The 25,438-nt window shown below is 50.8% G+C and overlaps 3 protein-coding genes and 1 non-coding gene across 15 annotated transcripts; 1 reads left to right on the top strand and 3 right to left on the bottom strand.

The window, feature by feature from the left end:
• Nucleotides 1-909: 909 nt before the first annotated feature.
• TIA1 (TIA1 cytotoxic granule associated RNA binding protein) lies at nucleotides 910-16,815 on the bottom strand. 11 transcript variants are annotated; one of them, XM_062621111.1, is made up of 13 exons: nucleotides 16,638-16,810; nucleotides 11,384-11,480; nucleotides 10,837-10,935; nucleotides 10,260-10,314; nucleotides 10,056-10,088; nucleotides 8,791-8,878; nucleotides 5,149-5,224; nucleotides 4,658-4,766; nucleotides 3,796-3,891; nucleotides 3,622-3,706; nucleotides 2,918-3,041; nucleotides 2,373-2,512; nucleotides 910-1,832 (listed from the first exon to the last, which is right to left on the bottom strand). In XM_062621111.1, the coding sequence occupies exons 1-13, from the start codon at nucleotides 16,661-16,663 to the stop codon at nucleotides 1,709-1,711; spliced, it is 1,152 nt and encodes a 383-aa protein (XP_062477095.1). In that variant the 5' UTR covers nucleotides 16,664-16,810; the 3' UTR covers nucleotides 910-1,708. The 11 variants fall into 11 exon arrangements, 10 of the variants coding, with proteins under 10 accessions (XP_062477095.1, XP_062477096.1, XP_062477102.1 ...); XM_062621112.1 differs by lacking the exon at nucleotides 10,056-10,088 and having other exon boundaries at nucleotides 16,638-16,809; XM_062621118.1 differs by lacking the exon at nucleotides 16,638-16,810 and having other exon boundaries at nucleotides 10,842-10,935; nucleotides 11,384-11,399.
• Nucleotides 16,816-17,034: 219 nt separating this feature from the next.
• Nucleotides 17,035-17,105, bottom strand: TRNAG-CCC (transfer RNA glycine (anticodon CCC)). Its single transcript has one exon. It is a non-coding gene; the product is annotated as a tRNA-Gly (tRNA).
• A 91-nt stretch (nucleotides 17,106-17,196) lies between these two features.
• On the top strand, nucleotides 17,197-21,809 carry PCYOX1 (prenylcysteine oxidase 1). The gene is made up of 6 exons (XM_062621110.1): nucleotides 17,197-17,288; nucleotides 17,378-17,584; nucleotides 18,772-18,946; nucleotides 19,395-19,606; nucleotides 19,886-20,038; nucleotides 20,373-21,809. The coding sequence occupies exons 1-6, from the start codon at nucleotides 17,198-17,200 to the stop codon at nucleotides 21,029-21,031; spliced, it is 1,497 nt and encodes a 498-aa protein (XP_062477094.1). The 5' UTR covers nucleotide 17,197; the 3' UTR covers nucleotides 21,032-21,809.
• A 477-nt stretch (nucleotides 21,810-22,286) lies between these two features.
• Nucleotides 22,287-23,845, bottom strand: SNRPG (small nuclear ribonucleoprotein polypeptide G). 2 transcript variants are annotated; one of them, XM_062621125.1, is made up of 4 exons: nucleotides 23,720-23,845; nucleotides 23,474-23,496; nucleotides 22,714-22,838; nucleotides 22,287-22,478 (listed from the first exon to the last, which is right to left on the bottom strand). In XM_062621125.1, the coding sequence occupies exons 1-4, from the start codon at nucleotides 23,749-23,751 to the stop codon at nucleotides 22,428-22,430; spliced, it is 231 nt and encodes a 76-aa protein (XP_062477109.1). In that variant the 5' UTR covers nucleotides 23,752-23,845; the 3' UTR covers nucleotides 22,287-22,427. The 2 variants fall into 2 exon arrangements, with proteins under 2 accessions (XP_062477109.1, XP_062477110.1); XM_062621126.1 differs by lacking the exon at nucleotides 23,720-23,845 and having other exon boundaries at nucleotides 23,418-23,496.
• Nucleotides 23,846-25,438: the final 1,593 nt, after the last annotated feature.

The raw sequence follows: 25,438 nt of genomic DNA, 5'->3' as shown, positions 1-25,438 counted from the left end.
AGCCCCCCCACGGCCTTCCCTGGGCTCTCTCCACGTCCCTTCGGTGTCCGTTCACACCGCGAGCGCCGCTTCCCGGTGCCGGTGACCCCCCCCCGTCCCGCCGCCCCAGCGCACCTCAGCGATCACTGTCACCGCGCAGCGACGCCTCAGCACCGGGCGCCTCAGTGCGGGCCGGGCCGGGCCGGAACCGGCCCCAGCGCCTCAGGCCGGGCCCCCGGGTTCGGAGGCACCGAGACCGGGACCGGGACCCCCCCTCACCACACGGCGCCCCGCCTCCCGGCATCCTCCCCTGACGTCACTTCCTGCCGCCGGCACCCGCCTCCGCCGTGGCGCCCGCTCCTATTGGTCCGGGGAAGTCACGTGGGGCGGAGCAGCGGGGGATGCTGGGAGTTGTAGTCCTCGCTCACGCTGCGCTCGGCTGCCTCTCGGAGGCGCTCGTGGGGAATTGACCGATTTCAGGCTTTTTCAGCCCAAAATTACCCGAGCAGCCGCTTGCTTCCCTTCCCCCCCCGTTTCGGCCCGAGGAAAGCTTGGGGTCAACTGGGTAAGACCAGAAAACACACACAGACCGCCAGGTTTGGTGGGTTTTTCCTCATTTTTGGTGTTTTTTTTTTCCTTGCTTTGGGTATTTTTCCTTGCTTTGGGTGTTTTTTGGCATCTTTCTGAAGTCTGGGCAAGAGGTAGGCGAGAAAAAGCCATTTTTAGCCTCTAAACAGTGCCAAAACACAGAGCTTTGGTCATTTTCCTCTACTAGGGGCAGTTTTATACCATTCTTCAACACTAAGTGAGGAGTGCTGCTCCCAGAGCACATATTCAACACCCACAGGCCAGAAAAGGGGGTATCTGAGGCAGAAATCACACGCACAGGACTCCTTGCCCCACCTTTTAAAGAAGGAGACATACAAATGGTTGTGCAAAACCTGAATTTGCTAAAATATTTTACAGAACCGGCACATGTCCATGTAGAAATCAGTAAAAAAAGAACCCAACCAATAAGGAAACCAAGACCCTGCCTTCGTGGTAGAGTGAAAACAGGAACTCTGCTGTCCCTTGGTGCTGAGCTGAGGCTGAGCCCACCCTGAAAGACACTGAGCTATAAAAATGATGTAAATCAGTAATTTAGCATCCAAACAATAACCCCCAGTGTAACAAAAGTGGAGGGACGGAGGCTTTGTACAAGAGGGGTGTTTAAAAGGCTTCAGGATCCACATGCTTTTAACTTGTGTTTGTTAAGGATGGGTTTTGTACAGCGATTTATAATACATTGGTGGGAAGCGCTGGGAAGGCCAACGGCACACGCTGCTTCCCAGGAAAGCCAAGAAAACCACCCAAGAAACCCCAAAAAAGGTTCAACGTTGTGCAATGTGCTGCCCCCCGGTCCTGGTGGCACTTAGTCCCTGCGTTCGGCTGCGCTTCCAAACCCGCAGGGGTTTAAGAAGCACAGAAAGGAGGAAAAAGAAGGCAAAAGTCGGCGGCTATCCAGCATCTCGTGTCGTGGGATTCGGTTTTGGTTTTTAAACAATGGGGATGATAATTTCAGGATCAAAAAAATGCTGTTTTGTGGGGATTTTCTCCTTTTTCTTCCCTCCCCCTCCCCAACCCCAACCCCCTTTTCTCCTCTTGCTTAAATAAATACATGGCATCCGCTGGATGGGATAAATCCTGGTGGTGACAGACACTTCTGGGAGTCTCCTGCTGCTCTCCTCCCTCAGGGTGTTTCAAACCCTGCCACACGGTATCCCGTCTGGTTGGTGATCACGCTCCCGTTCTGCCCCTGTGGTGGCTGCACGCTGTAGTTAGCGCCCATCCATGGTGCTGAAGACTGTGTCTGGCTGTGGGGGAAACGGTTCCTTAGGAGATGAGTTGGTAATGAGGGAGAAGGGAATGCAGAATAGAGGGGTGTGGATCCAAATCCCATCCCAAATCACCATATATTGGAAATCAAATCACCAGTGTCTGAAGGGGGCTACAAGGATGCTGGAGAGGGGCTCTTCATCTGGGACTGTAGGGGTAGGACAAGGGGTGATGGGTTCAAAATGAAACAGGGGAAGTTCAGGTTGGAGATAAGGAAGAAGTGATTTATATGAGGGTGCTGAGGTGCTGGCACAGGGTGCCCAGAGAAGCTGTGGCTGCCCCATCCCTGGCAGTGTTCAAGGCCAGGTTGGACACAGGGGCTTGGAGCAAGCTGCTCTAGTGGAAGGGGTCCCTGCCCGTGGCAGGGGTTGGAAGTGGGTGAGCTTTAAGCTCCCTTCTGTGGTTCTATGTAATAAAGCATCAAGGTGTCTTGGCAGTTTGTGTACTGCTATGGACCTGGACTATCACCTCCTCCCCCCGAAGGGAAACCCCTCTCACACAAAGCCCAAGTAACTCACCTAAACCCCTGCTGATTCCATGCTTGGCTGTACACTCCATAGGCAGGGACCTGCCAGCCGTTGGGCACGTACTGCCCGATCTGGGCACTGCCATACCACTGCCCCCACTGCCCGTACGCCGGCGGGTAGCTCACTTGGCTCTGCAAGAGGAGAACACCCAGGTGTTAGGTGGTGGTCTGGGTCAACTGGTGGGACACACACACCCCAGAGACCCTCTTTGAGGGGGGCTGGCTGCTACAATGACACCAGAACAGCCACAGAGATGGGTGCTTGGTTGGACACCCCTCTTGAATTCATTTAATAGCCAGGTTTGGAGCAAGCTGCTCTAGTGGAAGATGTCTCTGCCTGTGGCAGGGGGTTGGAGCTGGATATGCTTTGAGGCCTCTTCCAACCCAAACCAGTCTGGGATTCTGTGATTCTATGATGTAAGCCGTAGGTGACATGCACTGTGTCAGCTCTAACTGGCACACAGATGGATTTTACAGCCCCTTAATGGGTTTCTAGCAAAGACTCACGAGCAAAGCCCGCAGTGTGGAAGTTCTGACCTGCTGGACTGGATTGACCATGTCTGGTGTCTCCTTGCCCCAGTAGCACTTCACTACGTGTCCTTCTATAGTCGTCCCATTGACGGACACAATCGCATGCGCGGCGCTCTCGTGGGAATTGAACCTGTTGAACAGAAGTTGTGCCAACATAAACCACCGCCTCCATGTGTAACTGCCCCAGACAGCTCCTCTTGGATCTGGGATGTGATGAACACTAGCCCGGATACAGAATCTTTATCCCATTCCCTCCATGGTGGTGGTGGTGGTGGGAATCATGAGGCCTTTTTCCCTGTCTCAGTGTTGGTTCTCCTGCCTCATTGTCATAACCATGCCTAAACAAATGAGGAAATCTGGCAGCAAGGGGAGAAAATCAGTTCACAATTGGGTTTTATTACCTGGAGCCTCAACAACAAAGAGATGAGGACGCTTCAGAGAAAGCCTCTCAAGCTTGACTGTCTGCCTCTGCTGTGAAATCACACCCAAGGAACAGACAGGTCCCATATGTGAAGGGCTCTGCACCAGTTTAGACTGGGCCAAGAGGTTTTCTTTACTGGTGCCACAAGCCCTAACTCCCTCCTCAGATGAGGCTGCTGTCCCAGAAAGCTGCTGTGAAGCTTTCACACCCACCCCTCCATGCACCACAGCACCAAAACACGTGATACCATCATTGCCACCACCTTCATCCACCCACATCCTTTGCCTACCGTACAAAGGAGTAGCCTTTATCCGGGAACACTCGGATTTCCATAATCTGCCCGAAGGGAGAAAAGGTCTGGCGCATCAGCTGCTCTGAAGCAGGAAGAAACAGAACAGCAAAGTGAGGTGATCGGGGTGTTATTCACCATGCTCCATGTGACTGCAGTGTGAAGGCACAGTACCTGTGAGCCCTGAGGTGACACCTCCACAGTACACGGTGCAGTTGCTCGGGCTGGACTGATTGACCACATCGTCGTAAGACAGTTGCTTGGCGTTTGCTGAAAGAGATTTTACAGCGCTTATTAGTGGATCAGACAGACATTATGTAGGAATTCTAATGCTGACCGGCGTGATATGTGGAGCATGACCTGCCAACACCCATCGAGTAGGTCCCATACACCTAATTGAGGATCTGCCAGGGAAATTTGATGCAGTCCCTCTTTGTGTCAAGGCCTAAAGGCAAGGGAATGGAGTTACAAAGCCAGAGCTGTCCTGGACAGCTGGAGGTTGGCCAAGACATGAATAAGGGAGACTCATGGAATCAACCAGGTTGGAAAAGACCTCTCCGATCATCAGATCCAAACGCTCCCCAGCACTGCCAAGGTCACCACTGACCCATGGCACTGAGGCCTTGGCTACACGGTGTGTGAACACTTGCAGGGACAGTGACTGCAGCCCTGCCCTGGGCAGCCTGTTCCAATGCCTGAGCACCCTCTGGGCAAGGAATTGTTCCTCAGCTCCATCTAAACCTGCCCTGGGGCAGCTTGAGGCCATTTCCTCTTGTCCATTCCCTTTTTCCTTGGGAACAGAGCCCAGCCCCCTCCTGGCTCCATCCTCCTCTCAGGCAGTTGTAGGGAGTGATCAGGTCCCCCCTGAGCCTCCTCTTCTCCAGACTGAACCCCCAGGTCCTTCAGTCATTCCCCATCACCCCTGTGCTCCAGGCCCTGCACCAGCTCCAGTGCCCTTCTCTGGCCCTGCTCCAGCACCTCAATGTCTCTGTTGTCGTGAGGGGCCCAGAGCTGAACACAGGATTTGAGGACCTACATTCATATGTACTCTTTGGAGCCGGAGGTTTTCTTGTCGCCCAGTTTGTTCTGATTTGCCTTCCACCAAGCCACTGACCACCCATCTGCTGAATCGCGTTCTCTGCATCCTGGCCATGAGAGGGAGAGAAGAAAACCCGTTGTTGGCATCTCTTCCTTTTGTGACAGAGCCAAACTAATGACCCTCCCCGACAACTGTGATGTGCTGGAAGAAATCCTATTCCAAAGAAAGCAGATTTCAGCAGGGCGAAGGACATGGCGAGGCCTAAGACCCTCTTGATTGTCACTGTCACCTCAGTCCATCATCCATTTGGATGACCCTTGTGTTTAGAAACACTAAAGCAGCAGTAGAGTGTTGTGACAAAGAGAGAGAAAAGAATTCTCCTTGCAGGCAGAGAAACCAGCTACGGACATGGACTGGGACAAGGCACGCTCCCTCCCCATAGTGGCTGCCTGCTTTTTGGGGCCACTGGAGCCCATGCTGCAGCTTACCCATTTGTTGAAGAAGGAGACGAAGCCATATCCTTTAGATTTCCCCGTTGCCATGTCCTTAACCACACGTGCATCTCTAAAAAGCAGAAACAAGACCCAGGTCAGCGCCTTCACCACCCGAGCCTCCTAAAAACGACAACTTGAGTCACACCCCTAACACCTTATCTTCATGTTTCACCTTTACTAAGGTCAACTGCTTATTGCACCAGCAACACAGTCAAAGCAAAAGGCTTCTTTTCTACACAGAACTTTACGAATGCTTTGGCAGGTAGTAGCAAAATTAAACTTAAATGGTGTAAACATGCAAATCAAGAGCTTCTCTAATGTACTTTACAACAGTTGGCCCCCGCTTCAAAATGCTTTTAAAGACTGTTAAAGACACAAAACCACGGTCAAAGCAGCTACTCCAAAGAATCACTTTACAGCATGTAGCTAACATTAGCTCAAGGGCTCTCTTTAATCATGCAATCTTTAAATGCGCTATTCATTTGCCAACACATTTCTACCTTCTAATTCAAAGTATTAAATAGAAAAAAATGAAGAAAAGATAGGAATTAAAAGGCATACGTCGCCTGTTAACTGAATTCTTTAATTTTCTCGGGTCAATTCGTTACCCCCTTTTTGGCCTGTGGGCAGCTGTAAATTTTGAGAGATTGACATTTTCAGAAATTATTGAAGAAAAAAAATCAAAACACTGAAACATTCATGTCTTAAAAGAGAAAAAAAAAAGGAAAAAAAAGAGAACACTACATATCAGACATCATTTCAAGTGCATTTGTACAACAGCAATCATACAGGACTGATCGGAAACTACGAGAGAGGAGAAGGGGAACAAATAAAGAAGGAAAGAAAGAAAAGGGAAAAGAAATAAATGAAAGTTTATAAAAGTAAATAAGAAAACTACAACGTTTGTCCACTGTGAACTGTAGCTTGTAGTTAGCCATGGCAATTCTGTCCATTCTTCAGAGACACTCTGCAAAATAACCAGAGCCCTATTATTTGAGATTGAGTTAAAAAGAGAACCCAGCTACAAGAGCTAAACCCCACTCCTGGAATGCCACTCTACCCTGTTTCTCAGGCAATCTGTGGACACGTTAGCCAAGGGGCGAGATCCTCTTGTGTACCACAGGCCACCCTCTCCTCCCCTCCTTTGCCCCACATAGACAGGCATGAAAAGAACGGGAACAACATAAAACCAGTCAGAAAGTCATGCAATGTCATTTACTGTATAAAATAATGGGGGGGGGGGGGGGCAGAGAAACTATAGTGTTAACATGTGCACAATGTTTAGCATTCAGAGACTGGCAAGAAAAGTCATAATGAAGAGGTTTGTTATGCTCAGGGTGGAGGGTTTAAGCTTTTCTAAGCCTTATGGTAACTGGAAATGCTGCATCTTAAGTCTAATCCAGCCCATAGCACTGACACCATCACCAAAGGCCCCCAGGAAAATACTTCACCCAAAGCTACAGCAGAAATGTTCTTTCCCTTCTCTTGGTGAGACCCCCATTGCCCCTTCCCCCTGTCTTTTTCCCCCTTTCCTGGGTTAGGTTAGAATTTGGGTTATAGGCTGCAAACTGCCTGAGAAGATGCACTTTGCTTATCCTAGCTGGGTTTGCTCTGAAGAGCCTATAGAGGGAGAGGGGGGAAAAACTCATCTCTACTTACCCTCAATTGAAAACGTTGAAAATAAAAGACTTGAGAACAAGTGAAAACATGCGTACAGCAAGCATAAAAGGAAACCACAATGAAAGTGTGCTTTTACAGTGATTAAAAACCCCCAGATGCAAAGAATTACCAACAGGTCTTATGGGCTAATCATGCAGTAGTTCAACCACGGTGTCATTAAGAGAACAAAAAGCTGAGTTTAGCACCAACAATGTTAACAAAAATAGTAATGAAAGAAAAAATGATCAGGAAATATTCCATTAGCACCACATTTCCAGAAACCAGGCACTGATGAAGAACAGGAAAAGTCAAGTAGCTTCATTCCACCACTTAAGAGACAGTAGCAATGTTTTTCCTGGTTAAAATCGAACAAGTAGAAAATCTTTGGCTTTATTTAAGCCCTCGCTTTTGGAGCAAGAGTTCTAAAGAGTCATTGCAGGGCTAATACTTAATCTGCTGCTTCTGGGGGAGGAAAAGAACCCGAGTTTCACTTTGGAGAGTCAGGATGAGGCAGGCCAAGCCACAAATGCCCCACCATAGGCAAGAGCATCGCTCGCCCTTCCCTGTCACCAGCATGTAGCAACAGCTCTGTGTCCAAAAAGCTCTACTAGAAAAGATGGGACAACAGCCACAGCCCCACATATCTGGACCACGGGCTGATGCTCACTGTGATTTTATAGTCCCCCAGCCAACATTCAGCTTTGCTTTGGACTCAGGAGGGGGTTTGGGCTTTTTGGGGGGTCATTTGTTAAGGGTGACTGTCCACTGAACCTCAGACACCCAGCGCTGGCTTGGGCAGGGGAAACTCTCACAGCTCCACCGCAGGTCCCATCTATTCCTGCCTCCCTCTCATACTCATTCCAGCAGCTCAGCTTGACTTTAGAGCCCCTCATCCCTTCCATCCAGACTACATTTGCCCAGAGGATAAAGTGACTCTCCTTAGGAGTCCAACCCTCTGCACTTCCTAGATGACAATTACAAAAAGATGCAGTCAAGCATTATAGTTGTCTGAAGCAAGTCACATTCAGATCACATTTTGTTTTCAAAACCTTATCATAAGAGGAAATCAAGCTGGCATTACAAGAGTAATACACTGGGCTCTGAGGGGGAAAAAAGACAAACAAAAAACAAACTTACTTCAATTACATGTTCACTACCCAACACTCCAAAGCACTCTATGTTCTCTTACATCACCATCAAGAAACTTCAATGTCCAGTACAGACAACACTACAAGGAAAATTAATGGTTTACATTTGGAGGATGGAATGAACGAACCGCTCCTTACTCAGCTACACCTTCAATACAACAAACTGGCAGGTGGTGGAGACCTGTGAGCACCATTCCCCCTTTGCAACACGTTCACTCGCTACACCATCACTCAGCACTGCTGGGACGAGGGCAGCTCCTTGACCTGAGATGCCCCATGGCTTTGGCTGAGCCCTTCGGGTCAAAGGCTTACACTGACCCAGCGCCAAACGCTTTGAGGCCACTCTAACTGCAGCCTCCAGGTGCCCCAATGAGTCTGGTGCTAAAAAAGGTTCATTTTGTGGGAAACAGGAATTAAACTTTGGCTATGGGTGGCTGGCACACCATGGCTAACAAAGAAACTCAAGCCTCACACAACGTGAACGTGCACACGGACTTGGTCACGGACTGTGCTGATGTGATCACCAAGAGGGGAATGCAAACCCCAGCTTTAGGAGTCAGGTTGTTTTGGTGTTGCTTTGCCAGACGAGGCAAGGAGTATAAAACCAAAGCAAGTTGGATGCAACCTGTCTAGGAAAGCAGAACAAACTGCTCTAAAGGCTTTGGGTTCCGGGTCCCTGCCTCACGCCCGACCGCTCACACTCAAGCCGCTGGATGAAGAGGTGAATCCTGCACTGCACCAACTCTCCTGTTTTACTTACTGAAACATAAGGTTGCCTCCACTTAGGAGAGAGAAACTTTGACTTCATTTGCCCTAAGAAACGACTTACGATATTCTTCCAAACGGTGCGAAAGCTGCTTTTATGTCTTCGGTTGTGATTTCGGGGCTGAGGTCTCCAACAAAGACGTGGAAATGGTCTTTTGGGGCAAAAAGAGACAAAAAAAGGGATTTTAATGCATGAAAGTGGCACCTGAACGCACTTCCCAGCTACGACTGACAACTGTATGGAGACTAGAGTTTACCATGAAACAAATTTAATGCTATTCCTAAGAGATCCTTTGCTTGGCAGTGCTAAGCCAGGGATTTTAAGGCTACTACAGCGACACGTGGAATTTATGGCTTGTATTTTACAAACCGCTTTTCAGACCAACCAGCTTTTACTGTACAACCTGAAAACTATTCTTTAGTCTTAAACTATCTATTGAATGTGTCAAGACTACAGGAGGATCTTTTTCTCTGTACACTAGTGTTATGCTTTGACATGGCAGGAGATTCAAAGAGGTTTCAGGATAGGGGTAACTCTTGTTCCAGAGCACTTTGAACCTGGCTACAATGTCCAGGTTAACACCAGGGGTGAATGAAGAACAACTCAAAAAACGACCTTGCACTGCCAACAGTTTGCTGTTAAAAGAAGTTTGAGCTCTCAAAAGCCAACAGTTTTGGTTGCCCAGCCAACACACGAAGGGAATTCAATGGCTGTGAATCCAGGAGTGAACTAGGACTGAAAGTAGGGGAATGAAAACAGGGATCCCTTCAATTTGGATAAGAGCCATAAAAAACATACACTAAAGCAAACCTAAAGCCCTGCATCTAAGGTGTCTTCCACTACAATCAGCATGTCACATGTTATCCTAGTGATACACAGACTTGTTTGTACCATGGCAGGTATAAAACTCTCCAGCCTGCCCAGATGCTGATGTAATTGAACCCCACTGGCCTATGGAAATTCAAAGCTGGCCAGGAAAAGCAGCAATCCACAGGCTTGCTGTGAGCAATGGAACTCCATTTTGGAAGTCTAGATACTCCTGAGGAGCCTGTCTGCAGGAGCACACACCTCACAGGGAGCCAGCTGCCTCAACAGCAGGGGATAAGGGGCTTTGTGGCTTTACTACACTCATAACAAACTGCTAGACATTAGCACCAGAATGGAACAGTGGACACTAAATTGCTTTCTGATACTACAGGGAAATGAAAGGGAAGTCTTTCCATAAAACAAAGGAAATCAATTTAGGAACAAAACCCCCATAGAGAGCTTCAGGTGGTTAGTGAACACCCTGGTGACATTTCATTTTATGTTTAAGAAGACACAATTACCTTGTGAACGCTGTGGGCTGACAACGGTACTACCTGATGACAAAGATTAGATTTGTTCTTAAGTTTATTAACACAAACACATTCAATAATATCTTAGGATTATGATCAAAACATTACTGTTTCTAATTGTAGGATGCTTACTGCTTATGTTTAAAAGCTACTCATAGAAATCAAATATGTACTCAAAGCACAAGCAACACTTACTGCTGGTATCTTTCTTCTGGCTGCTGGGGGTCGTCGCCCAGTTGACTTTAACCTCCTGCAAGCATTAGTTGCTCACGTTAGATCAAGCAAATCCCAGCTATCAGACACCCCCAGCACTTTGTTCTGATGCTACGGGGGCACCAGAACCTGTTCAAGTTTGGGGTGGAAGCTCAAGTTTAAGACGCATTTCTTGGGAAAGGGTTTGTTCTGTCAAACTGTGTTTCACTGGTTAAAAGCAAAGACAGGAAGCAGACTTGTTCTGGAATTTGGTTTGGATGGGTGGGTTTTTTTCAGGGGGAGAGGGAACATTATGCTGATTGATAAGCTTCATAACTCTGATAAGAGTTAAAACACTTGTTGCACCCCCTGTCTCTAGTTCTACACCCCCACCTCTGTGTTGTTCTTCCTATAACAGTCTCAACAGCCTGCTCTCAGTCGTGTTACATGAAGCCCTCTGCCCAAACCAAGTGCCTAATATTTGCAGTGCATCCACTTTGTCTCAAGTGGTATTTCACCCACACCACCTGAGACAGCCTGTTCTTCAACTCCAACTCACCCTGTAGACATGACAGCTTACCTTACCCATTATCTTCCGGCCATTCATAGCAGCCAGCGCTGCAGCCGCATGCCGATGCTCATAGAACTCCACAAAGCAGTACGGATCGTTTCCAGCTGTCTGATAACAGACACAAACCAAGGATTATTGATACAACCCTCTTCCAACTCTCCTCTGTTCAACTCAGCTCCTTATTCATTACATCTAAACAGCTCAAAGAGGACAGGCCTTCTTACTTTACACAGAGACCCCAGTCAGTGCACTAATGATGCTCCAGGAAGTTTCAATTCTGCTTTAGAAAGGTTAAAGCATGGCAAAGAACTTTCTCAGTCTATCTCCTCTATGACACCCACATGCATGAACATCTTCATTCCTTCTCACAATATCCAGCCATCCTTACATTTAACATCAGACACAAGGCAGAAATGATGGCAAAAGGACATGACTGTGATCTCCAGCCTTATTACATCCTGTTAACTGTATTTCCAGTGGAATTCCAAAATATGCACGCATAGCCCAAGGCCATGAGCTGGGAGCAGCATGAAACCCATTAGGTGAAGGCTCTTACATCCATTATCATTTTGCAGTTTTTGCATGGTCCAATCTGGCTGAAGAGCTGGAGGATGAGCGCTTCAGTCACATCTCTTGACAGGTTCCCCACGTATCTATGGGAGCAAACACAAAGTTAGAAGCCATCCTCGAGTCTGCTCGTCAGTAACTGAGCAAACACTGCCCAATGCTGTTCCCCCAACACCCAACCCAGGGTGCTGACATGAAGTGTGTGGAGCAACGAGGCAGAAATGGTCTGGTAACAGTGGGTGGCACAGTGCCTGTCCTCAGCCCTTGGTACTACCCAAGGCTTGTGTCTAAAATTGCACCCTGGTTCAAAGCCAGATGTGGACACCTCGACCTACAAACCAGTTTCCACCTCTAGGAACAGGAGTTCCGATAACCCCATGCAGTCATCGTTCCCCAGATGCCACCTCCCCAGCTGCCTGAGCAGCTTGATCTTGGGTTTAGGAAGCACAGGAGAGGAGACTGGGTCAGTTCCTTTTAAAGAAGGATTCACCATCCGAAAGCATTACATCTGCCTGAGACAACCGAGCTCAAGTGTAGGCATTCCCCCGTCCTCCCCCATTTGAAAGCATCAGCCTCTGCGAGCGCAGCCCCGCTCTGACTTGGGATGCTGGCATTCTGGGCTATGAAACTCCTCCTCAACCCACAAGTGGGGTTGTTTTTGTTGTTGTTGTTGAGCCCAAGTCACGGGAGTTTTAAAAAAAGCACCCAGAGAAACCTCAGCTCCAAAGGTGGGGCAGCACCTTTCCACAAAGGAATATTCTGTGGTGAACCACAGCCCCTGCAAGCACAGTCCTGGCCAAATCCTGCTGCCGGAGCCATGTCAATAAAGCAGCAATCCTCCCTGTCTCCATGCAAGAGCTGTAAAGGTGTTGTAAGAAAACAAGAAGGCAGCAGAACCTGGGACTTGCTGCACTCCTCCTGTTGACAGAATGGCCTGAACAGCCTTCCAGAAGAGATGGGTGCGCTCCAGTGTTGGGTTGAGCAAGAGAATGGAGGAACAAGACACACAGCCCCTGGTTTTCGGTCAGAAATGACCTCGTATTAGTAATTTGAACAACTGCTTTAAGTAGAAGTCAGAGCTGTTCTGCTTCTTAAAGTCCACACACCAGTATCAGATCTTCACAAGCATCCTCTCACTCACAAAGCAAGTAACTGCTGCACTTCTGAGGTTTCCTTAAACAGAGGATGGTTTACTGTGCTTCATTAAGGCAATTAACTTTGTGCTTGATAACACCAGGATATTCTAGATATTCTGGCCTGCCATCAAGTTCAACTGAGTCATAACTTGTGAGATTTCTTATTTTCTCTTTTTTAAAACAATTCAGCGCCATTTGGATAATGAATAAGCCACTAAAGTGAGGAGAGTCTCAAGTGACCTCCCAGGTCTAAGTTTATTAATGGTTTATTTGTGGCTGAGCTTTACCTACACAGGAACCTTTGCACTCATGCTGGAGTTTCACCCTGATAATCAGACAGGCATCTCCTGAAGCATTCCCCATCTTAATGCTGGATTTAGGTGGAAAAAAAACAGGATTTAGGGAAGTGACCTCTGACAGCCCCAGGAACCTTTCAAAATGCACCCCCTCAAAGGAATGGAAGCAAGGTATCTGTGCGCATACACACAGACAATGTGTAACTGTGTAGTAGAATCATGGAATCAACCAGCTTGGAAAAGAGCTTTAAGCTCATCCAGTGCAACCCTTCCCCAGCACTGCCAAGGCCACCACTAACCCATGGCACTGATGGCCTCAGCTACGTGGTGTGTGAGCACTTGCAGGGACGGTGACTGCAGCCCTGCCCTGGGCAGCCTGTTCCAATGCCTGAGCACCCTCTGGGCAAGGAATTGCTCCTCAGCTCCATCTAAACCTGCCCTGAGGCAGCTTGAGGCCGTTTCCTCTTATCCCATCCCTTGTTCTGTGGGAGCAGAGTCCAGCCCCCTCCAGGCTCCATCCTCCTGTCAGGCAGTTGTAGGGAGCAATTGGTCCCCCCTGAGCCTTCTCTTCCCCAGGTCCCTCAGCCGTTCTCCATCACACTTGTGCTCCAGGCCCTGCACCAGCTCCGGTGCCCTTCTCTGGCCCTGCTCCAGCACCTCAAGGTCTCTCTTGTAGTGAGGGGTCCAAAGCTGAACACAGGATTTGAGGTGTGGCCTCACCAGTGCCCAGTGCAGGGGCACAATCCCTGCCCTGGCCCTGCTGCCACATTAGATGTGAACTACTCTCACTTCTACACAAAGCTTACAAACTCCAGTGAAGTCCTGCCATACTGTCAACCATGCCAAGCTGGAAAAAATAGAGCTGTAGTCCCCCAAGCAACAATCCCTTGTGTTATTTCCTCCGATGGACTCTCTCCATGCCATGCTCAAGCTGTTTGATCACCTTAAGCCTGCCACAGAGCTCTGTTGTGGCTCTCCTTCCCTATAGCTGAGACAGGGGCAGGGTCCAGCACACCTGGACCTTGCCCAGGACCAGTTACACAAGAAATCACTGGGTGCTGAGATGACCCTGCCAGCTAGAACAGGAGAACTCTCCTGTGTGGCATTCCTGTCTTCTTCTGCACCTTTCCCATCCCTTTCTCCCCTGCTAATTGGATTCTCACTAATAAGTCAGTCAATGTTGCTTTGAAACTATGCTATACAAGGCAAACTATGCAGACAATTCTATTTATTCACTGCACAGTGAATACATCTTCTTGAAAGGTAATATCAGACTAGTGGATGTTGGCACCTCTGCATCTTTTAGACATACAGGGTAAATGAGAAGTGTTCTGCAAGCACCTGCGTGTCAAACACAAACAGGAGGTCTCTGTAAATTCAAAATCACTGTCTGCCCTGTAACTGCTCTTCAGACTCATAATCTCTGCCATTGAAAAGCTGCTTTCAAGGAAGGTAACGCGCCACGTGAACATGGGCTGCCTATCCAGGAAATCATTTACATGAGTAATACAGCTCCTGAAACACCAAGGCTCTAACGTCCCCCTTCAAAGAAGGGGGTGACGTGGAAACAGCAAATACTTCCAACAACATCCAGAACCTGCTCTGGAAAAACGACTTAAAGGTGCTAAAGGAAAAGGTAAGTGGTTTGCAGACCACTCACGATACTGCATCCAAGGAAGGAGCCCCGTAACCCACATCCAGATGGGGTTTCGTTAGCACTATGGACAGGAATCCTCACACGAGCAAGTACCTCACCCACACTACAGAGCCAAGCTGGAAAGATATCCCTTTTAGCTGCACTTTCTTCCTTCAAACTGCTCTTTCTCGGCCCCATCTGTGACATTCAGCTCATAACAATTGACTCCGTATGAATGGAGAAAGTCACTCGGAACGATCCAAAGGAGCACCATTCTGGGTCCATTGCTCCATACTCAGCTCACACGTGTTTGTGCAACAAGCCACACATGCTCCAGGACAGATAACTCCTTCCCTTGAGCAGACCACTCGGCTCCAGACAACGGCTTCATTGGGACAGGGGACAAACACGCTCTTAAATCAACATGCAGCTATGCAAACAGGTCTGACTGTGTTTGCAGACACCAAGAATAGCTCCCAAAAGGCACACACCAGAAAGACAACGGGATTGTAAAAGCAGGGAGCGTGTAGCACTCGGGGAAGCTGGACCAAAGGAGCTGGCTTAAGTCACGTAAGAGCCTTGTTTCACTGCACTCAGCCACGTCATTGAGCAGCCCTTGGGGTAGACGAAGCCACTGTCCAAAGACAGAACATTCCTCTCGCCATGGAATAGATCCCATCTCATAGAACGGTTAGGGTTGGAAAGGACATTAAGATCATCCAGTTCCAATCCTGGGCAGGGACACCTCACACTAAACCATCTCACCCAAGGCCTTGTCCAACCTGGCCTTGAACACCACCAGGGATGGAGCATTCACAACCTCCCTGGGCAGCCCATTCCAGTGCCTCACCACCCTAACAGGAAAGAATTTCCTCCTTAGATCCAATCTAAACTTCCCCTGTTTCAGTTTGAACCCGTTACCCCTTGTCCTGTCACTACAGTCCCTAATGAAGAGTCCCTCCCCAGCATCCCTATAGGCCCCCTTCAGACACTGGAAGCTGCTCTGAGGTCTCCACACAGTTTCTCTTCTCCAGGCTGAACAGCCCCAACTTTCTCAGCCTATCTCCATACAGGAGGTGCTCCAGCCCCTGATCATCCTCGTGGCCTCCTCTGGACTTGTTCCAACAGTTCCATGTCCATTTTATGCTGAGGACACCAGAACTGCACACAATGCTCCAGGTGAGGTCTCACAAGAGCAGAGCAGAGGGGCAGGATCACCTCCTTCGACCCGCTGGTCACGCTCTTTCGGATGCAGCCCAGGACACGGTTGGTTTCTGGGCTGTGAGCGCACACTGAAGCCGGCTCATGTTCATTTTCTCATCGACCAACACCTCCAAGTCCTTCTCCTTGGGCTGCTCTGAATCTCTTCTCTGCCCAACCTGTAGCTGTGCCTGGGATTGCTCTGACCCAGGTGCAGGAACTCCTTCCTGTCCTTCCTCCCCATAGCTCCAGCACTGAAACAGACAGCAAAGCTCATACAGAGGTGGAATAGAAACACACTGGGCTGTGATTTCCAAGCTCTCAACACGGGAAAGCAGTCCAGAGAAGCACACAAAGCCAGGATGCGCTCCTGCCTTTCCAACACCACTTGGAAAGCCCAGATCCCTTGACAGTAGCGGGCGTCTGCCCAAGACCGACATAGAAGTTGCTTGTAATTAAAGCAACTGATAACTTTAATACATCAAGGAGCTGCCCTGCAGCTACCATGAGTTCTTTGGGAAGTAACGTGCTCGCAGGGTGCTTTAAACACCCGGTTTCACGGGCAACCCCCGTTTACTTCCATGGAGCTGCTGAACCAGGCTCCGGCTCTGAGCCCAGGGCACCCCCCACACGCCTGATGAGCTGGCAGTGAAAAGAAACGGTGCAATTCCGCCAGATCCTCGCTAAAATGTGCCTGGAGCGAACACCGAGCGGGATAAACGTGTCCCGAGCCCCCTTCCCTCCACATGGGAGCCCCGGGATGGGGGGAGGGGGGAGCTGGAAGCCGACAGCACCACTGGGAAGCAGGGCAGGGAACGGGAATAGCGGGCCTGAGCCGTCCCAGCGGCCGCTGACCCATCGCGGAGGCCCGATCCCGCCGACGGGGCCCTGAGGGGAGCGTGTGTGAGGGGAGCCCGGGCCGCCCCTCCCCGCAGGGCCGGGAACAATGGGCGGTCTCGCCCCTTCCCCACTCACAGGGTCTTGGGCATTTCATCCTCCATGGCACCGCCCGCCCCAGCTCTTCACGCCGAGCCGCGGCCCCGCCGCCCCGTCAGCGCCCTGGGCAGCCCGAGCGGCGGACAAAGCCCCCGCCGCTCCTCGCAAAGATGGCGGGCGAGCGGGCCCGGCCGGCCGAGAGGGGGCGGTAACGCGCATGCGCGCACCGCGGGCGGCGGGATGCCTCCGGATGAGGTTTCCCGCCAGCCGACGCTCCCGCGCATGCGCCCGGTTACCGGTGACCGAAGGGGTTTGCGCCCGGTGGTACCGGGTGCTTCCTCAGCGCCGCGGGACGGGAAGCGAAAAGAAGGGGATGAATAGTTAATTAATAATTAATAGCAATTAGTAGTTAATTATAATGGCAAAGAAAAAGTTTTGCGCCGCCCGGGAATCGAACCCGGGTCGCAAGAATGGGAATCTTGCATGATACCACTACACCAGCGGCGCGGCTGCCAGCGTCCCGCCGCCCTCTCCCATGGCCGCCCGCCCTCCTGGTCCGCCCGCCCGCCGCCGGGGCGGCGCTGAGCCCGGCCCCCGCCATGTCGGCCTTGCGGCTCTTGGTGCTCCTCGCCGCTCTCTGCCCGCCGGTGCCGGGCCTCGGGGGGCAGCGCGGTGCCCCCGGCAAGATCGGTACAGCGGGGAAGGGCCGAGGGGGGGGGGGGGTGCGGCGGGGCGGGCCGTGAGGGGCAGCGCTGACGGCCCGTGCCCGTTCTCGTCAGCCGTGGTCGGCGGCGGGATCGGAGGCGCGGCCGCCGCGTACTTCTTGCGGCAGAAGTTCGGGAGGAGCGTGCGGGTGGAGGTGCTGGAGAGGGCGGCGGTCGGGGGCCGCTTGGCCACGCTGGAGGTGGAAGGCGCCGGCTATGAGGCGGGCGGGTCCGTCCTGCACCCGCTCAACCTGCACATGAAGCACTTCGTGAAGGAGCTGGGTGAGTGCGGACCCCAAGTGCACCGCACGCACCCCGGAGGGATGCGCTGGGTCCAGGTCTGCTCTGGTGGGGGCACGTCCCCTTAAAGAGCAAGCCTGGGTTGTCCCCCTCCCTTCCCCACTAGCCTTCGCCAGTATCCCCCTCAGTATCCCCCCTTAGCCTTCCCCCATGTCCCCGAGTAGCCTTCCCTTATATCCTTCCTCCGTATCCCCCCAAAATCATTCACTCATACCCCCAGTATCCTTGCCCAATACCCCCTGTATCCTTCCCTCTTATCCCCCCAATAGCCTTCCCTTATATCCTTCCTCCGTATCCCCCCAAAATCATTCCCTCATACCCCCAATATCCTTGCCCAATACCCCCTGTATCCTTCCCTCTTATCCCCCCAATAGACTTCCCTTATATCCTTCCTCCGTATCCCCCCCCCAAATCATTCCCTCATACCCCCAATATCCTTGTCCAATACCCCCCCAGTATCCTTCCCTTTTATCCTTGCCCAATACCTCCCCAATATCCTTGTCCAATACCCCCCCAATATCCTTCCCTCATATCCTTTCTCCATATCCACCCAATATTATTCTCTCATACCTCAATATCTTTCCCTCATATCTTCCCCAATGTCCCCCCATATCCTTCCCCGGTGTTCCCCCTTATATCCTTCCTTCATATCCCCCCCCCCCCAGTATCCTTCCTTTTATATCCTTCCCCCATAAATCACCCCCAGTATCCTTCCCTGATACCTCTTCTCCAGTACCCCCTCATAGCCCCCTGTGGTACCCCAGTCTCCACCCAGGTAAAAGGAGACCCATATCCCAATGGCAATGATACACCTTCTCCCCCATGGCAATGCGTTAAAACCCGTCATAAAGGTCCAGAAGTCACTGCAAATAACTGCTTGGCTCCTGGTCAAGAATGAATTCCCCTTTCTCAGGGATGCAGTCTTCAATTGCTCACCCTTATCAGCACAGAGCTAGAATCAAGGTGTGGTAGAGTTTAGCTTCAAGCCAACCTGGCAGTGCTCAAGGCCAGGTTGGACACGGGCTTGGAGCAAGCTGCTCTAGTGGAAGGTGTCCCTGCCTGTGGCAGGGGTTGGAACTGGATGAGCTTAAGGTCCTTTCTACCTCAACCCATTCCATGTTTCTATGGCACAAGCTCTACTTCTCATTAAATGCTGTTTTCTCCCCGAGGCCTCTCGGTTGCCCCAGGACACGGCAGCCTCGCAGGGGTTTATAACGGGGAGGAGTTTGTGTTCGAGGAGAGCAACTGGTACTTCATCAACCTCTTCAAGCTGCTCTGGCACTACGGGCTCAACCCCCTACGGATGTACATGTGGGTGGAGGACATCCTGGACAAGTTCATGCGGTAGGTCTGGGCCCTGCTAGGGATGGAGGCTGCAGGAGATGGGTGAAACCTGCTGCTGAGCTGTAAAGATTGGTGTTGAGAAAGGAGCCTCTGGTGCCCTTTCTCCATCATCAATCGGTTTTCTAAGGGAAAAGGTCAAGGTAAGTGCTGTCATCTTCAACCAGCAACAACACGAGGTGCGAACGTGCATTGGATATGGGATGTGCCAACACTCTGGCACCTGGGTGCTAAAGGGAATGAAATTTCTACCTGTGCACAAAGGGATTTTGTTAGGAAAGATCAGGAAATGAATAATGAAGGTCCAGGTCTGCATAGGCTAAGGCTTGGCTGGAAGGACAAGCCCTGCTGTTCCATGCAGGCTCTCAGGAGCTGCATTGTGAAATCCTCCACAGCTTCAGCAAAAGTAATTAACAGCAACTGAACACTAATTTCTTGCCTCTGATTAAAGGATCTATCGCTACCAGATGCATGACTATGCCTTCAGCAGCAACGAGCACCTGCTTCATGCCCTGGGAGGGAATGACTTCATCCAGATGCTGAACCAAACCATTGACGAAGCCATGCAGAAAGCTGGCTTCTCCCACAAATTCATAAATGAGGTGGTTTGTCCAGCCATGAGAGTCAATTATGGGCAAGGTGTCAACATCAATGGCTTTGTAGGTGAGTGTTTCATAGGTTAACCTTCCAATGTGGCTGGAATCCCACCCCACATCCCAGTCCTGGGGTCCTGGTGCTCTTTATGGGCATGGGATTCCAGGTCCCCGAGCTGGGGTACTGCTTCACTCCAACAAAGTGCTGGCAACCTGCTTAGCCCTGGCCATCAGCAACCTCTGTGCCCCAAAAGGATGTTTTCCCCCCCTTATTTTCTACTGTTTCAAGTGTTCCCTCCACACAGCTACATCAAATGAATGACCCTAATGATTGTGGTTTCCTTTGTAGGTGCTGTCTCTCTGGCAGGGGTGGAATCGGGCCTTTGGTCAGTAAAAGGTGGGAACAAACTTGTCTGCACTGGCCTTCTCTACGCCTCCAAAGCTGAAGTTATCTCTGGTACAGTGTTATCTATAGAGCCAAAAGTCAGACCCAGGCCCACAGGTGAGTTGGGTTTGCTTTCCCTTTGGTGGGGATGGGAATGGCTCATTCCAGCAGCTAGAGAGTGGTGTTGGCCTCAATCACTGCTCTTGGCAGACCAAACCAACACATTGGGTCTTTTCTGGGGTTATTTTAAGATGAAATTAGGGTTCTGCTCAAAGTCCCATCTCACCACCCTCCCACAGCTAAGCTGGTGCTAGTTCACAGAGCTACTTCAGCCTGCAGCAAGGCATCATTAGCCTAAATGTGTGGCATTTTAAAGGAATGATGGTTTTTAAAGGGACAAACGGGATTCCCTTCAGCCATAGAGAGGGCTAACAGAGCTTTTCTCCCCCAGGGGACCCCATAAAGCTCTACCAGGTGACGTACAACACTACATCGGGACTGACAGGGGACACGTATGACATCGTTGTCATTGCTGCTCCGCTCAGCCCCAAAATGGCCAACATCACCTTCAAGAACTTCGACCCTCCTGTCCCCGAGTTCCCAAACCTTTACCACAAGACTGTGGTAACGTTCGTGCACGGACGGTTGAACGCCTCTTTCTTTGGTTACCGCGATCCAGAGGCTTTTAGTTTCGGTGCCATCTTCACTATGGAGAACCCCAAACTGTTCTTCAGTAGCCTGGGGGTGGTGTCTCCCGTGGAGGATGGAGGTGGTGAAGGGAAGCCGGCCTTGCAGTCGGCCGTCTGGAAGGTGTTCTCCAAGGAGGTGCTCACCAAAGAGCAGCTTAACCTGCTCTTCTCCTCCTATGACTCTGTCAAGGTGAAGACGTGGTTGGCCTACCCCCACTACAGCCCCCCTGAGGGGTGTCCTCCTGTCATCCTCCATGACAACATCTACTACCTGAACGGCATCGAGCGGGCAGCCAGCGCCATGGAGATGAGCGCCATCGCTGCCAAAAACGCCGCCCTGCTGGCTTACCACCGGTGGTACGGCAACACCGACAGGATCGACCAGGAGGGTTTGCACGAGAAGCTGAAAACGGAGCTTTGAGCCACGCAGAGCCAATGGCTGGAAGCATCTGAAGATAAGGATCGTGTCCTGTAGCTGTTTAACCACAGTTAGAGCTAAGGAACGATTAACTCTTCGCTTAGCCCCTCAGAGGGGATGTGCAGCCAGCTCAAGATGGACTAGGATGACAGAGGAAGCTTTCCCATGTGAACTGGCCCTTCCCCAAGCAAATTCCTGTGGTCCTTCGCTGGGAAAACTGCTCCATCTATCCCCGTGTGAGATTAAAGTAGTTTTAAATGCAATATTGACCCCAAAACACCCTCCATGGTAAGAAGTCCACTCAGGATCTGCATCACTGTGATTACTGCGATTAAGGCACATCGCCTTCCCTCTCCCAAGTATTTCAGGGAGGGAATGTCAACTTCTTGACTGTAAATCTCTCCACCTCAGTTATCTGAGAAGGGTTTGTCAAGTTATTCCTATTAGTGTGGTGGAAATCGAGGCTGTGTTTTTAATTTGCTTCCAGAACAAGTACTGGAGCTTATGGGCTGGGGGGACTGGTCTGCTAGGAGGACATGAGTTGCCAAAATCGGTTGTAAGCAGTCAAAGCCGCCCCTGTCATTTGCTTTATTAAGGTTTAAAAGCATTAATAATTTAGAGGAGAAGAGTCTGTGTCCCATAACTGCCTCTAATAACGCTGCCATACCTCAGCTGTGTCTGAATATTGCCCTTACAAATGGCATCCTTAGTGGTGCTGGAGAAAGTACTTGACACCTTGTATTAAACTTGAACTGAATTAAAACCACAGTGGTGAAAAAGATGATTTCTGCCTCTAAGGACCTGTATGTGGAAGCACCTTTGCTCACAAAAAACATATCCAAAAGACTTAATTTGGACCCATCTGGGGGAATGATGGAAAGGTTTCTTCAGTCCCAGTCAGTTCCAGCAGGCTTTGGTTCCTGCACCACATCTCTAAAGAGTGATTACCATGATTTAAAGAAAATTCCTGCTTTTGTGCAGCCCAGCTTGGTACAAATACTCCACACCACTCTTCACTAAGGTGAATGTTACCATTTTCCTGCTGTTTCAGAGCCAAATAACCCCTGAACATACATGACAGAGTGTTGTAGCTCCTTTCTGAAATAGGAAGGGGATGGCCACCCAAAGTAGCACCAATTTCACACTTGCCTGGATAAACCCCACCTTTCTCTGTGTTTGAATGTAGAACATCTATCCCAAGAGCCAGCAAGGCTTCAGCTGCCCCATTACACCCCCCAGAACATAAAGTACAACTTAATTTATGTCAACCATTACAAAATTTATTTAACAAAACAAAAATAAGTTTATGCTCAGGGTGCTTCAGGGCAGATTCAAGGAGTAAACAGAGCAGGTTGGTCAGGGCTGGTTACAGCTGGTAACAATGAGGGTTTCCCTGGTGCTATACTCGTTCCAATGCTTCCAGCATGATGATGCTGTTTCCTCTTATTACCTAACAGCAGAAGTTCAGAGCGGCTAGTGAGATGCAGCACACTCAGCACCCTCCCTCCCATTTATTACCCCAAAAGCTGATGCTGCACAAAAATTCACATGGATTTTCCCCCCTGGTAGATGAACACTGAACAATTTAAGTCTAAACCCTCCTAGGTTGTTCCATGCTGTTGAAATCCAGGTTGTTTCCCACACACCAGCTACAGGCTTGAGCGTGCCCTTCCCACAGCACTCACCACCATGCCAATGTTGTTCTGCTGTCCGCCCGGTGCCATCTCCACGCACTCATCAATGACCAGGTTCATGAAGGGATCAAACCCCCGCAGGATCCCTTGGACGTGTCGGCCACCATTTAACTTCACTATGAGAAATTGGGAGCACAATCAGAGAAGGGAAAGGTGCTGGATATGAGATTTTCCATGTTTTCTCACCAGGAGTGTGGCTTTGAAATGGAGTGGGGCCACAGGGTGAGAGGTTCTGTTGTTAATCAGAGGCATTTAGAGCATCAAAGAAACAGGTTGGGAAATTGCTTTAAGCTCATCAAGTCCAACCATTCCCAGCACTGCCAAGGCCACCACTAACCCATGGCACTGAGGGCACTGGCTCCACGGTGTGTGAACACTTGAAGGGACGGTGACTTCCACTCCCTGAGCCCTCTTTTGGGAAGCAGAATCATCCTTACCACGTCCAGCATTGCAAGAAGACCATTTTAAGAGTTTAGGAGAGTGAATTTTAAATTAATACCGACCCAAATGAATGGATTTTGAGGAAGAGTCCGAATTATAAATCAGTATCGATCCGAATGAATGGGTTCTGGAGGCTGAAACCACTCAGGGCCCACTCCGGCCCTCGCTGAGCAGCAGCACCCAGCGAACCACGAGGGGGGCACCACGACCGCCACCCCCCCCGCTTTCCTCCCGCGGCCGCTCAGCCCCTTTACCCCGCCGACACATGCGGCAACGACGGCTCGGGGCCGGGAGCAGCGCCGGGACTCACATGACAGCTTCTTGTCCATGAACCTGCAACGAGACAACGGCGGCGGCGGCTGAGCGGAAGGGAGCACCGCCATCACCGCACCCCATCCCCGCCGCCATGACACCGGGGACACCGCGGTGCACGCCGGGAAACCGGCGGGCGGCGGATCGCCGCGGGGCCCCTTTGTACGTCCGCTCCCGGTCCCCCTTCTCCTCCCGTTCCCGTTCCCATTCCCATTCCCGATCCCGTTCCCGTCCCCGTTCGCACTTCTTCAGCTCGGGCGGGTGCGCTTTGCTCATGGCGGCTCCTCAGACCCCGCTCCCCTCACGCTGCCTCTGGCGCCCCGCCCTGACGTCACCGCGCCGCCCGCCTCACCGCTCCCACGCTAGCCAATGGCGGCCGCGCCTTGGTCGTTTCTCCCACCCCTCCTCCCACCCTCGCAGCCAATCACAGCCCGCGGAGCCGCTACCGTACTGCCCCGAGCAGCAGCGCAGAGCGCGTGCGCAGGAGGAGAAGCAAAGCGCGGGAGTGCGCGGCTGCACGAGGAAATACGGCGGGAAGGCAGAAACGCGCCTACGGCACGGCCCGGGTGTGAACGTGTGTGTGTGTGTGTGTGTACGTGTGTGTGTGCACGTGTGTGCGTGTGTGTGCATGTGTGTGCATGTGTGTGTGCACGTGTGTGTGTGCACGTGTGTGCGTGTGTGTGCATGTGTGTGTGCACGTGTGTGTGTGCACGTGTGTGTGTGCATGTGTGTGTGTGTGTGTGTGCACGTGTGTGCGTGTGTGTGCGTGTGTGTGCATGTGTGAACGTGTGTGCATGTGTGAACGTGTGTGCATGTATGTGCATGTGTGTGCATGTGTGAATGTGTGTGCATGTGTGAACGTGTGTGCATGTGTGAACATGTGTGTGCATGTGTGAATGTGTGTGCATGTGTGAACATGTGTGTGCATGTGTGAACATGTGTGTGCATGTGTGAATGCACGTGTGAATGTGTGTGTGCGTGTGCATGTGTGAATGTGCATGTGTGAACGTGTGTGCGTGAGTGCACGTGTGAATGTGTGTGTGTGTGAACGTATGTGCGAGTGCACGTGTGAATGTGTGTGCATGTGTGAACGTGTGTGCGTGAGTGCACGTGTGAATGTGTGTGCATGTGTGAACGTGTGTGCGTGAGTGCACGTGTGAATGTGTGTGCATGTGTGAATATGTGTGCGTGAGTGCACGTGTGAATGTGTGCGTGTGTGAACGTGTGTGCACGTGTGAACGTGTGTGTGCACATGTGAATGTGTGTACATGTGTGAACGTGTGTGTGTGCACGTGTGAATGTGTGTACATGTGTGAATGTGTGCGTGCGAGAATGTGTGTGTGCATGTGTGAACATATGTGAGTGCACGTGTGAATGTGTGCATATGTGAACGTGTGTGTGCATGTGTGAACGTGTGCATGTGTGCACGTGTGTGCATGTGAGATGCGTATGCACGTGTGAACAGGTATATGCGTGTGAGAACATGTGTGTGCACATGTGAACATGTGTGCATGTGAGAACATGTGTGTGCATGCGAGAATGTGTATGTGCACGTGTGAATGTGTGCACGTGAGAACGTGTGTGTGCATGTGAGAACATGTATGTGCACGTGTGAATGTGTGCACGTGAGAACGTGTGTGTGCATGTGAGAACATGTATGTGCACGTGTGAATGTGTGCACGTGAGAACGTGTGTGTGCATGTGAGAACATGTATGTGCACGTGTGAATGTGTGCACGTGAGAACACATGTGAACATGTGTGTGCACATGTGAATGTGTGCACATGAGAACACATGTGAGATGTGTGTGCACGTGTGCATATGTACATGCGAGAATGTATGTGTGCGCACATATGAACACGTGTGCACGTGACCATGTGCGTGCACGCGCGGCCACGTGTGTGCATGTCTGTATGAGTGCGTACACACGTGTGTGCACACCGGGGTCACCCCATGCCCTGCAC

This window comes from Pezoporus occidentalis, unplaced genomic scaffold (genome assembly GCF_034315485.1).
Source record: "Pezoporus occidentalis ecotype Australia unplaced genomic scaffold, CSIRO_AGI_Poc_V1 ctg228, whole genome shotgun sequence".
In the NCBI taxonomy this organism is placed as follows: Eukaryota; Metazoa; Chordata; class Aves; order Psittaciformes; family Psittacidae; genus Pezoporus; species Pezoporus occidentalis.
Note: the sequence above shows the minus strand (reverse complement) of the source record. Positions and strands in the feature narration are given on the sequence as shown.